Here is a 13,509-nt window from a genome sequence, read left to right on the forward strand (position 1 = left end):
TTTTTAGTCTGTTTCCTATGTTTCTTTTGAAGTAGAATCTGATTTTCAGTAGCTTGTGGTAGGGGCATGGGGGCAGGGGCACGGGGTGACTAAAAATCTGTTGCTGTGGCTCTGCTCTCCTTTCCCTGAGTTTGTGCATTTCTGCCTGGGGGTTAGAGCCTCAGTCCCTTCCCCGCAGCGTTGACTTCTCTCTCTGCTATGTCACTCTCGGCCAAGCAGGCCCACGCAGGTCACCTGCGTTTAGTCTCCCACCCTGTGAGGCTGGGACCGGTAAAGGTCTGATCAGCCTGGTGCCCAGGCCTGCCGGCCTCACTGCCCCTGGGGCCTTCACCACATCGGTGGCAGGGTTTGGGGGGTGGGGAGGAGAGGTGATGTTAGCCTCTTTCCTCAGCGCTCTCACCTGCTCTTTTCATTCAGATGAAGTTTGCTTTTTGGCAATAATCTGGATTTGGGTTGAGTCACTGCATTACTCACATTAGCTCCCTTTCACTTCTCTGACTTAACACAGCCTTAGGGAAGGCAAACATAAGATGCTTTTCTGCATGTGTCTAAATGCAAGGCAGATAGTTCATGTTTTTCTTTAAGAAATACTGACTTAGCAAATGAAGCTCCCTGCGGACTGGACCTAGGCAGGCTCTGGGGAAGATTTCTTCAGCTGTTGGGCCATGATGGTGGAGAAGCAGTTTGATCTGGGCTAGTGGAGCACATTCACTTTTGGTTGGGCCCGCTCTTTACAGTCTGTTTTCTAATCTTCAAAATAGGAAGATGCTCTTAGTTTTCTCCCTTTTTTGTTTTGAAAATGATACGGTAGAGTGGAGAACTCGCACAGGTCACCGTCTGTCAAGTGAGACCTGAATTTGAATTCTGTGCTGCCACTTACTTGGTTTTGTTGAACAAGTGTCTTACTTTCTCTGAGCCTCAGTTTCCTCTTCTGTAAAATGGGGTATACCGTCTATCTTGCTGTATTCTTTTGGAGTTTAAGTAAGATGATGTGCATAGAAATATCTGGTAACTAGTAATACTTGAGATCCCAATTTTAAAAGGCATGTCTAATGTGGTATTTCTGAAATGGCCTTTTGGAACTCCTTCTTCGTTGCTAGGGGAGGAAGCTGGATGAAGCGTTGCTCAGTTAGTCGGTACAGGGTTTTGTTTTGCGGGGAGGCGCCTTGAGGTGATTGTTTCCCACTCCGCGGTGAGTTCAGTTAGCTTGTAAAGCTCTGATTAAAGGTAAGCCTTTGGTTCTTGAAAGTACATTGTCCTATCCCTTGATTTTCTACACATAAGAGAAAATTAATGTAAACGGAATAAGAACAGACTTTTCTCTTTGGAAATACTGCCCTTTATCTCCTCCCGCCCCTCCCCCGCGGGGCAACTGATGGAAACCGGATTGAGGATGGAGCTGTCTGGGTTGTGCTGAACGCAGGCTGTCCTTGAGCTGATCTGGCTCTGACCTCCCTGGGTCTTACCCTGACGCAGTATTGACCTGGCTCGTGTCTAGGACTTTGCGTGCAGGTCCTGTCAGGCACCTGTGGGAACGAAGGTGCCTTTCTAGGAAGCAGAGGTAGTTTTCATGAGCTTCCACATACGGAGTCTTTCCTTTGTCACACGTCAGCATAGACCAGTGCAAATGAAAGTCACCCCCAGCTAAGGGGGAACCATGAAAATTATGTGTTACTGTCTTATAAAATAATTTTAACTTAGCCTGAATATCAGAAGATGAGCCACAGTCAAGTTAGTTTTAGGGCGGATCTGTTTTTCTGTACACTTAAAATTAATTCAGTCTTAGAGCTGGAAGAGACCTGCAAGTTACCTAGACCAGTTGTCTCCACAAGCTGCTCAGCTTGTCTGGAAGCATCAGAATCGCCTAGCGAGCTTTCATAAAACTTTATTTGGAAAAATTTCCAACTTACAAAAGTTGCCAGAATAACTCAATGAACTGCGTTATCCTCTTCTCCTAGATAAACCAGTTGTTAACATTTTGTCACATTCGCGTGCCCTGTCCCCCACGTATGTAATTGGTGTAGGTTGATGATGAACTATCTGAAATTACGTCATGGACATCATGACCTTTAGCCCCAAATACTTCAGCGTGTATCTCCTAAGAGCAAGGACATTCACTTATATAATCACAATACAATGATCACATTCAGAAAGTTTGCCATTGACATAATACAGTTATGTAATACAGAATCCATGCTCAAATCTCACAAATTGTCTCAAGAATGTCATCTAGAACCATTTTTTTTCCTGGTCCAGGATCATACACATCCTGGACCAGTTCCTCAGCCTAAAGAGTCTTTCATGACATTGGCATTTTTGAAGAGGATAGGCCCGTTGTTTTGTTGGCTGTCTCTCAGTTTGAGTTTCTCTGATATTTCCTCAATTTAGGTTATACATTTTTGGTAAGGATGCCACAGGAGTAATATTGTGTCCTCCCTTTTTAGTGCATCATGTCACAATGCACATGACGCCAGTTTGTCTCATTCTTGATGGTGATGAATGATTGAAGACTACTAGGGTGGTAAGCTTTTAATAATAGTCTTCCCGGGCTGTCGCTCTGAGGTGCTGCCTCGGTGAGTGTGGGTGGCACTCAGTATCAGTTCCTTCGAAGTTCCCCTGTAACTCCAAAGTGAAGCCAGCTTGAGAGTCACTGATCTAAGCCCACTTCCCACCCAGAGCAGGAATATTCTCTCACCCAAAAGATGGGCCATCTCCCTCTTGTTTGTTTGTTTCTCCTAATAACAAACAGAATTACTCTTTGGGGATTCCACTGATTTTTGGTTTCTTATGCTTGGTTGCTATCTGTCTTCCTAAGCTTCTGTCAGTTGGTCAGAGTTCTACCTGCTAGACCCTTACAGAGTAGGTCAGACTCCCCTTCACGTGATGGGCGCAGTACTCATGTTCCTCCTGTATCTTCTAAATCTCAGTAGACCCAGTTTGTCCTTAACTCAGGTCTCTGTCAACAATGGACAAGAGTTCAGTTGGCTGTAACCTAAGCACTGGGAGGTGACAGTGGTTTTGAATAGTCTGAGAAGAGAAAGGCCATGGAAATGTTTCTGTATGGTTTTCTGCTGCGTGTGTGTGTGTGTGTGTGTGTGTGTGGACACGCCTAAATATAATGGATTTACATGTTGAATGGGGTCTACAGATATAAAGGGTGTATATAGGGATCTTTTTTTTTTTCTTAGAAGTACTGACCATAGCAAGGAAAAACGAAAGTGGTCTCAAAATGGGCAGGAACGGAGAGTTTGTGCAAAGACTTTGGGGGAAATTGGGGTATTTCTTCTCAGTGCCCTTCCTCAGTCCAGCTGCATAGTAGTATGATTCTGGGAACTCCTGAGGTGTTGTGAGCACCTGTGCTGCGATTTGGAAGAGAAGGGTTCCAGGTGGCTGTGAGTCTGCGCTCTCTGGCATCCCTCCCCTTCCTGTGGGTCTATGAATCAACACAGAGTGACTTCCTGCCGGTATAGTTGTCAGGCTCAAATGGGAAATGGCAATAACAGCTCATGGTAGTGGCCTGTGTTCAATAGTCGAGAGATGTGCTCACCACACACACAAACCCAAGATTGTTATGGTTACCAGGCCACGTCTGGCAGGACAGAAACATAAGTGGGATGCTTTCTACACTGTGGATATGAGCCTGATACTCTGCAGGGATGTGGTGAGGCCACTTTTCGTATCGGTGGAAACGTTGCCTGGTAGTGATCAAAACCTTGTCCTTTTAGCAAGGCAGCTTTTTGGCAGCTGTCTTAGTTCTGGCAAAAAAAAAAAAAAAAAAAACAGGGAAGACCCCTCACCCCCCCCCCCATGGGTAGTTTGAGTTTTACAGTTCTTTAGTCCCTCATGGCATACTTTTTACAAAATCAAGGACGGATTATTCTGCTCATTGGGCGACTACTTGGATATAAAAGAGACAACAGTATCTGCTTCAGAGTAAACAAGGTTTTCTGGATGGGAGTTTTAACAAGAAGAAGCTGACTTGCTTGACCCTTGCTGTCATGCTAATCTTGAGATGTAAAACCCTGAGAATCCTCTTCAACTTCCTCGAGTTGCCACTTGGCTCCAGGATCGCTCTGCAGAAAGCTCCTGTGAGCTTTTGTTGATATAGCTGTTGTTTCATCGTGAGAAACTAAGTGACAGCTCTAAGTTTGCTCAGGGAACTCATGCCATATCTGCCTAGGAATTGGGCCTTCCAAGTGGATGTCCTAATGGTTTGTTTGGCACAGGGAACCCTGCAGACTTACCTTCCGCCCAGCATTTCCCCGTCCCTGGGCCCTGTTCTATCACAGGGGCCTTGCTAACTGCCTTTGCCCGAGGCCATGAAGACCGCCTGCACTTTCTCAGCCGCTGCTCTCTTGAACCACCTTTGAACTCAGTGCTGTGTCCTCTGTTTATTTGTGTGCGTTTATCTTGCATGTGCCTCCTGCTACCACCCTTTTCTGTCCTCATTTCAGTCTTAAGATTTTCTTTGCTATCATTCTGGCCTCTTGGGTCCTTGCTCCCAGCAGCTCTGGATCTTTCTGGCACCCTTGGTGTAGCTGGAGAAAATGATGCAGTCAAATGCCAGGTCAAAAGCAGATGGAACTGCATGCGTGTTTGGGTAACTTCTGGTCCGTTCCTTTGAACGTCATTAATACAATTAAAGCAATTGTGGAAACATTTGATTTTTGCCTTTTGACCACTGAAAGGTGCATAATATTGACTTGCTGGGCAAACCCCTTCATAAGCTTTGTTTCCCTAAAGTGGCAGAAGCCTCCCGGATAAATTCAGGAATTTCAAAATCTTGTGGGACAATTATTTTCATTAGTGCTTCTAAAAAAGGAAAGGGCATGAAAAGCGCTTTATTCCTGCCCTGATTATACATTGTCAGTAGTAAAAGAAAGAACATAATTGGAATAGGTAAGAGTTTGCTGCCGATAGTTGAAAAAGCACAAACTTCTCCTATTTTATCCAAAGTTCTCCCTTTAGTTTGACGCAAATTTGGCATTAAAGGACCATGGGGTCGTGAATTGGAATTGATGGCAGTGTTACAATTTTGAATATTTTGCACCTCTCACACAAAACATTCCAGTGTCTCGTTGAGTCTTTCCTATGTAAGAAACGCTTCCCTGTGCTGGCCCTGCATGTACTGGTTGGTGCAGCCTCTGGAATAGGCCCAGGGCCGCTCAGGGTCCCAGTTCCTCTGTGCCTCCCTCCCCTGGAAATGGCTGTTGGCTGATGTCTTGAGCGTGATTTTGGTGCTCTGCTCTGTTCCTTTCATTGTTGGCTGATTGATTTGCATGCAAGAAGCTAAGCAGATGACAAACTCTTTCAAAAAAGCTTGTGTGTGAGGCAATGGATGATCACCCAATCCAGAATCAGAACCAGAGGGTTGGCTACATATAAATTGTAAAACCAGTTGAAGTTTCAAATGAATCAATGGCAGTGATATTATTGGCATTCGTCCGTGCCAGGGCTTCTGCCCAAGGCCGGCCACGTTCCCTAGCTCAGTCTCTCTGCAATCTGGAGACGCGGACTTCACAGCACAGAGGAGAGAGACAGCACATGCCAAGGAGGTGACTGCTCCCCTCTGGCGGTAATTGGGCCGGATGTGGCTGATGGGAGCCGTCGGCCTTGCTTGCAGGGGAGTGTGTCTGGATCTGACCGACTTCTGTCAGTCCCCAAGTATTGCTGCTATTTTTCTCATTTAAATTTCAGTGGTTTTATGTGTGATTGTCCCCGTCACATGGCAGTCACCGTTCTGATGCGATCTGCTTGTTGCCTCTTTAGAACAACGACAATGAGACGGCCCTGCACTGCGCCGCGCAGTACGGCCACACGGAGGTGGTGAAGGTCCTCCTGGAGGAGCTGACGGACCCCACCATGCGCAATAACAAGTTCGAGACGCCGCTCGACCTGGCCGCGCTCTACGGGAGACTGGAGGTGGTGAAGATGCTTCTCAACGCACACCCCAACCTCCTGAGCTGCAACACTAAGAAGCATACCCCCCTGCACCTGGCGGCCAGGAACGGCCACAGAGCCGTGGTGCAGGTACTGCTGGAGGCCGGCATGGAGAGCAACTACCAGGTAGCGGCCCACATACCTGCCAGGCTCGGGGCGCAGTCCTGGGAGAGGCACAGACGCCGTGCTGCTGGGCTGTGTTCTTACTTAGCACGTTTCGCATCACGTGTCAGAGCTTCTGTTCCTTGACTCATTTTCCTGTGAAACTCAAGAGACAAACTCACCAAGTGAGTTTGTTAGTTTTGGCTTCTTTTCAGGGGTCATCTATAGTCGTTGCACCCTGAAAAGATGTGATAACGGATGAGCTCTCAAAATTCCAATAGTTTCATTATCTTCCTATACATGTGTTCCCACTGCCACCGCGTAGCACCTCCAGAGTCCCATCTGCTTGACCTGGCCGACGGGAGACTTAGCCTTTCCCTTGGTTGGTCTTTCTCCGTTCAGAGGAACGATCTTCCCTAGGCTTTGCATTGACCAAACCACCCTTGAAGTTAAAGGTGATTTTTTTCCCTTGTACGTTTCTTCTCATTATTCCTTCCACCCAGGAAGGTGGAATTTTGAGGAGTTTTACCAGTAGGTGGCTCCAAGAGTAACTGTGCAGTTACTCACGTGTGGCCTGCTGGTGGCACATCAGACACCCTTGATGTATAGGCCATGATCGTGGTTTTGGAATCCAGACAAGAAAAATGGGAGAGATAATGACAGAGAACTTTGTGTGGTTTATTTTATTTTCCTGTCCCTTCTTGTCTATGTCCCATTTGTCGTGTGAAGCCACGCCAAACCTGGGTCACTGTTCTGATGACATCCTGCTCTGCGCTCTCGTTTGCTTTCCAGACGGAGAAGGGCAGTGCTTTGCATGAGGCTGCTTTGTTTGGCAAGACCGATGTGGTGCAAATCCTGCTGGCTGCAGGTGAGAGGTTGGCAGCGCTCTTGTCTACACAGCATGCCAGGGTGGGGATGGTTCCCCCCAGTCTCCCCAGAGGGGGACCTCACTGGCTGCATTTGAACCCAATGTATGTACATCTGCACTGACTGATGGCAAATGTATGAGTTGTTCATGAATAGCTGGGTTAGACGGCTTTGGATGAAACCTGGTGGTGGTGCTGCTGGGAGCGTAGGAAGCCTGGCGTTGGAGCCTCAGTGAGGCTGACTTGCAAATGCTCACTGTGCTGTCCACCTGCTGTGCTTTTCTAGGAATTGATGTCAACATAAGAGATAACCGTGGACTGACGGCCCTGGACACTGTCCGGGAACTGCCTTCTCAGAAGAGCCAGCAGATTGCAGCGCTCATTGAAGGTAGCGGGCTGTCTTTCTGCTGGGGTGACCAGAAGACACACTGGCCAAACCAAGGCATTTGTATTTGGTGCAGCTGTTTTTTGTCTTTCCCTGTAGATCACATGACCGGAAAAAGAAGTGCAAAAGAGGCAGATAAAACTCCCACTCCCCAGCCACCTCTCATCTCCAACATGGACTCCGTATCCCAGAAGTCTCAGGGTAAGGCGGCTCTTCTCTGCCAGCAAAGGGGCTCTCAGCTTGCAAAGAGTTTGGCAGAATGGAAACTCTTAATTTAAATAACAACTTCAGGGAGTTGGGAGTACTTAATAAGTTTGTATTCAAATTCATTTTTTTTCCCAACTGCTACATGAAGCTTTATTGGACATAGCTTAGGCCTCTGATAGCCGCCCTCTTTTTTTCCTGCTTTATTCTCTGTTTTCACTGTTGGCTCTATGAGATCTCTTCTGGGATGTGAACTAGGCAGGATAATCTCAAAAGGAATTCAAATCTCAGTGAAACCTTTTTCTCACACACACTGTAGTGTCTTAAACATCGTTGGCCCACAGTAAATACTGAATGAGTGTCATCTGGTTGGTGGGTAGATGTGTACGTGGCAGGTTTTGGTAATGTATCGTTTGGCCCATAAATGTGCCCTGGGTGCTAGCTGAGGCAGTCCAGCCTCTCTAGTGCTGCCAGGATCCACCTTTACAGATTTATTGAGTGGTCTCTTGGGTCCTGATGAATGAGAAAAACAAAATACTGATTGACGCCTTCCCCAGACACAAGCCACAATAAAGGAGGCTAGAGAAACAGAACAAAGCCAGACACTAAACAGGGAAAGGGATTTTTCAAGGGAGTGTGGAGATAGATACAAGGGTGAAAGGGCACTCAGTCTGTCTTTACTGGGGAGTCCTGGCCCTCCTCCCCGGTCACACTTTTGTCCTGACCTCAGAATCTACTAGTAATGGGATTAGTAGTTCATTAAGCTCTCAGCTTTCAGGGATTTTACAGCTATAGTTTGGACTATTTGCAAGTGACCCAGAGATCCCTGGGTAGTTTTGCAGTCACAGATTTGGATCTCGGCTCCTCCGAGGTTCGTAGTTACCCAGTGAGGGAGGCTCCGTCTGAGACGGCTTCGCACCCTGTTTTGCTTGAGCACATGGAGGGTCTTACTAAGAATGTAAAGGATTACTTAAGATTTTTAGTTATACTTTGCTGTATTTTGTGGTTTAACTTTATGTTCTCATGGTATTGAGGTATTTGGGGATTTATGAAGGTCTTGGGAGCTACCTCTCATAGATATCAAGGGTTTTCCATATTGAATGAGAAAAATCTGTTCGCTATAAAGAAATTCTCTATGTTTATTCCTGTCCATGGAGTAAATAAGTCATTCATTTTCCTGCACTGGATTAGTGTTTGTCGGTCCAGGTTTTTGAAGAAGCTTTTGGTGGTCGCAGTGGTTGGCAATCCGAGACTGTGCTCTCCTTTCGTTGACTCTCTGGCCCTCTCCTGTCCTCTTCAGGTGACGTGGAGAAGGCAGTGACTGAACTGATCATCGACTTCGATGTGAGCGCCGAGGAGGAGGGTCCCTACGAAGCGCTGTACAATGCCGTCTCCTGCCATTCGCTGGACAGCATGGCCAGCGGGCGGTCATCCGACCGGGACTCCGTGAACAAGGAAGCTGAGGCTGCAGGAGTTGTGAAAGCTGCTGGAGTGAGGCCTGTATGTGGCCCGGGGCCCTCAGCAGCCTGGGGGTCATGTTGTCCCCTGCGCTTGTGTGCAGTGCTGGGGACAGGAAGTGTGAGCCCTAGTGCCATGTCGCATGTCACAGGCCTGGATCTTCCTCCCCCGGTCCTTCTGGGCTCTCCTGAGTCTCCCTCTTGCTTAGTGGGGTTCAACCATACAGCTGGCGTTGAGATAGAAGCTCGGTGTTTTCAATTGAAGTATAACCCGCTTGCATCTTTTGGTGACTTTTTGGCTTCAGAGCAAATGAATGCGTTGTATCTCTGTTTAGCCTTAATGCTGCTTCTGCCTTTGGGGTCTTTGCTGTGTACTGGAGAGCAGTTCAGACGGTGAAAGAGCTCACTGAAATAGGTTCCTGTGAGCACATGCTTACCTTCCACTTGCCCTCAAAGGATTATCCATTTGGCTTTGGACAGAGTTCCGTATTCGGCAGGGTGGTAGCAAGGTTTAATCAGACATTGCATGTATTAGTATCAGTATGTGGCAGTCCTGTTTTTCCCAGCTATAACCCGTTTAGCCGTTGAAATGATGGCATGAGGAGAGCCTTGAGTTTTTCCTTCGCACGGCCCACCTTCCTGTCTCACTGTTTCTTTCTCTACTTGCTTCTACTTCTGGCCTTGTACGTTGTTCTCCAGACTCCTGGCCCCCATTTCCTCCCCTGGGTTTTACTGTGAGCCTAAGCCTGGTTCAGGGCTCCCACTGGCCATCCTTCCTGCGTTGCCACGCGCAGTAATTTGAGGTTCTGAGCGCGGTGCTTTTGTTGACCTGTCCAGTGGCCTAACAGGATCCCGGTGCTAGTCCCACCGTGAGGCATATTTCCGTGTGCATATTATTTCTTCTTGTTGCAGAAGCTGGCTCTTTCCTTTTGCTCTGAATCTGGCCATTTGGATGATCCTTTGGCTGCTGCTCGGTGATCCTCGGCCTCTTCAGGTGTGCCCTGGCGTGGCCTGATGTTTCCGGGTGTTCTTTTCTGTTAGGCTCCTTGCCCTGCCCAGTATGGATTTGGGACAGGCCTACAGTCCTGTGGTAGCCCATCAGAGAGGGTGTGCGCAAGGCTGTGGTAAAACGTGTGAGTGGTGAGAGCATTGCCTTTGCCGAGCACCGCTGGCGTCATGCTGCTATAGACAGAGATGGTTTTCTCACTTCTTTCACTATTAGACAAATGAAGTCAGCATATCCACGCGCGGGGAAGGCTTTGCGGGCAGTGGTATTTGCAGATGATGCCCATTAGAGGGAGCTGGAGGCTTTGCAAGAAGAGCACAGGGTTACTACTGCAGGGTGCTTTGAACAACCAAGTTCCTGGGGCTTTGCTTCTGATTTACAGCCTCTTTGTTCCATCCTGTTCTGGGAATGCAGCCTCCTGTGGTCCTTCTAAGTAGAAACTGATGCGCCTTGGGGTGCATGCTTTGCCCTTTTCCCTTGAGCACATTGTGGCTCTGCTACGTTCCTGGCCCTTGGTGATTAGCTGTGGCCGAGGGACTGTCCTTCATCTTATAAACATGATAGAAGTTATGTATAAATCAGTTCTGTATTCCAGGCCCCGGGCCAAAGTTCTGATGTTAGAAAAAGGAGGATCCTGCTTCTCCTTCCTTCCAGTGTCCCGTGATCACATCTTCCACCAAAGGCTTTCTTTCACATTGTTCTTTCTAGGCTCCTTTAGCTGTGGGAAGCCTCTAGGATAGGTCCTTTGTTGTTATGTTTCATTTTGTTTTTTCTCAGCTATTTGTGTCCCAAGGTGGGATAACTGGTATAGATCATAGGCCTGCTGCTTTTGCTCTTCCCGACCTTAGAAAGTGGCATTGGAACCAGGCTTGTTCCCACCCTTCCAGAGCAAAGAAGGAGGGGGGAAAGTGGGACTCAGTGGGGAATCTGATCTAAATTGCTCTGTTTGGCTTGAACCTATGAATCTGTGTTGAAGTTGTTGCCATTGGGCATCCATTGGATTCCAGGGACTATGGGAATGACTGATTTATCAAGTTAGGAGGTGTGATCAAAAAATATGGTGAATGTTTTAAATTTAAAAAAATATATATATATATTTATGGGGCGGCCGGATGGCTCAGTTGGTTAGAGTGCAAGCTCTTAACAACAGGGTTGCCGGTTTGATTCCCACATGGGCCAGTGAGTTGCGCCCTCCACAACTAGATTGAAGACAACGCGCTGCCACTGAGCTTGCCGGAAGGTTGGCCGGATGGCTCAGTTGGTTAGAGTGTGAGCTCTCAACAACAAGGTTGCTGGTTCAATTCCTGCATGGGATGGTGGGCTGTGCCCCCTGCAACTAAAGATTGAAAACAGTAACTGGACTTGGAGCTGAACTGCACTCTCCACAACTAGATTGAAGGACAACAACTTGGAGCTGATAGGCCATGGAGAAACACACTGTTCCATAATATTCCCCAATAAAATTTAAAAACAAGAAAGAGAGATTCTTTAAAAAGAAAAAAATTTATTGGAGTAGCTGGTTAGCTCAGTTGGTTAGAGTATGGTACTAATAACACCAAGATTGCTGATTTAGTCCCTGCATGGGCCACTGTGAGCTGTGCCTCCTTAAAGAAAAAAATTTATTACAGTGAAAGACACATTGCCATTAATCCCCCTCAAAATATTCCCCCTCACTTCGAACACACTTATCCCATCGTTCTTGCCACTTTTCTGAAGCAGTTCTGGAAGTCCTCTTTCATGAGTGTCTTTAGTTGCGCTGTCATGGCTGCCTCGATGTCCTGAATCATTTTGACTTTGGGGAAAAGCCAGAAGTCGCACGGTGCCAGATCAGTGAATAAGGTGGATGAGGACACACCATAATGTTCTCATTTGACAGAAATTGCCCGACCAGAAGTGATGTGTGACACGAGTCTTTCCGTTGTGATCACAGAATATGGTGAATGCTGCTGCCAAGTGCCATCCAAAGGAAATGAGCCGAACCTTAGTAACAGTGTGTGACACGTTTCAACTTTTTTGGTGCAGTCAGGCAGGTGTGAGCTACAGTTGAGAAAAGGCATGTTTTAAAGTGTGCTGTAAATCACCCTCCATCACAATAACGCTCCACGTCACACATTGCTTCTGATATACGACAATTTCTGTCAAATAAAAACATTACAGTGTGTCCTCATCCACCTTATTCACTGGATCTGGCACCATGTAACTTCTGGCTCTTCCCCATAGTCAAAATGATTCAGGACATCGAGGCAGCCATGACAGCGCAACTAAAGACACGAAAGAGGACTTCCAGAACCACTTCAGAAAGTGGCAAGAATGATAGGATAAGGGAGGGGGATTAATGGCAATGTGTCTTTTACTATATTTTTTAAAATTTAAACATTCACGGTATTGTTTGATCACACCAAGTATAATACCGAGCAGTGTTTCAGTAGAGAGATCATGGATGCCAAATGATAACTAATTCTGGCAGCTCCGTAAACATGAGGAATATCTTTCCTTGCAGATTTCTTCTGAGGCTTTCACATAATTCTGCATTCACCTCTGTCCTGACTTTTTAAATACGACTGTCCTAGCAACACAGCAAACTCACCTATGAGCCAGGGAACGAGCCTGCAATCCAACTCCTGTTTCAGGTTCCCACTTCCTTCCATGTAGGAACGTTGATTATCAAGCTTTGGAATAGAAAAAATGTTGAAAGTACTGCAGGTACAGTGGCAAACCACGCTTTAGCTTTCTTTCACCAAAGATCATTCTGTGTATTCTTGAAATCGACCACCCATGGCCTAACTCATCCCCTCTTCAGTGAGTGTCTCGCTTCAGGGCATGGATGGCGAACTACGGCCACAAACAGCTGCCTCTTTTTGTGAATAAAGTTTTATTGGAGCACAGCCACACTCACTCATTGGCATACTTTCTGTGGCTACTTCTGTAGTACACAGGCGGAGGTGACTGTAAAGCCTGAAATACTTTATGGCCCTTTAAGAAAAAGCTCACCAACCCCTACTCTAGGGCAGGTAACTGACAAACACTATTTTTAAAAATGGGCTCAGATGAAATATGGTTTTCATATGCTAATGATACATGATAGTACTCATTGAAGGAGGTGACCGAGGATAAGAGACCAGTACGAGCTTTTGCTAATAGGTGGGGATGCCATCAAAGCTGGAACAGGAACTGATGCTTCTGTCCTTGATTACATTCCTCGTTGCTTCCTTCATAGCTCTGGTTTGTTAGAACTCTTTGACAAGTTGATTCTTTCGCCCTGCTGTTTCCTCTTTTTAGAGTAGCCTGAAAGCTGAGCCATGTGTTTTCCTGTATGAGAGTTCTATGTATCAGTATTATGAAGGACATTTTTGGCAAGGCAGTTACGTGTTTTCAGTGCTGCTGTTTCTCAGTGTGCTCAAGGATATGAAAGAGGCACTTATAATCTCTGCTATAAACATCTGAAGGCAAAGGGCACGCTAATTGAAGTGTGTGTGTGTGTGTGTGTGTGTGTGTGTTCACACGCACGTATGCAGAGTTCTCCATCTGTTCAGATGCTAAACCTTGAGT

The 13,509-nt window shown here is 46.8% G+C and overlaps 1 protein-coding gene across 10 annotated transcripts in view; it reads left to right on the top strand.

The window, feature by feature from the left end:
- Positions 1-13,509, top strand: part of ANKS1A (ankyrin repeat and sterile alpha motif domain containing 1A) — a 171,181-nt gene that overhangs the window by 67,924 nt on the left and 89,748 nt on the right. For 9 of the 10 annotated variants that reach the window (XM_074332831.1, XM_074332833.1, XM_019738740.2 and 6 more), the window contains 5 exons: positions 5,770-6,066; positions 6,835-6,910; positions 7,195-7,296; positions 7,393-7,494; positions 8,798-8,997. In XM_074332831.1, the coding sequence (XP_074188932.1) occupies positions 5,770-6,066; positions 6,835-6,910; positions 7,195-7,296; positions 7,393-7,494; positions 8,798-8,997 (777 nt within the window). The remainder of the gene's footprint in view (positions 1-5,769; positions 6,067-6,834; positions 6,911-7,194; positions 7,297-7,392; positions 7,495-8,797; positions 8,998-13,509) is intronic. The other variant, XM_074332832.1, reaches the window with a different exon arrangement.

The sequence above is a fragment of the Rhinolophus sinicus genome, linkage group LG05, assembly GCF_036562045.2.
Source record: "Rhinolophus sinicus isolate RSC01 linkage group LG05, ASM3656204v1, whole genome shotgun sequence".
In the NCBI taxonomy this organism is placed as follows: Eukaryota; Metazoa; Chordata; class Mammalia; order Chiroptera; family Rhinolophidae; genus Rhinolophus; species Rhinolophus sinicus.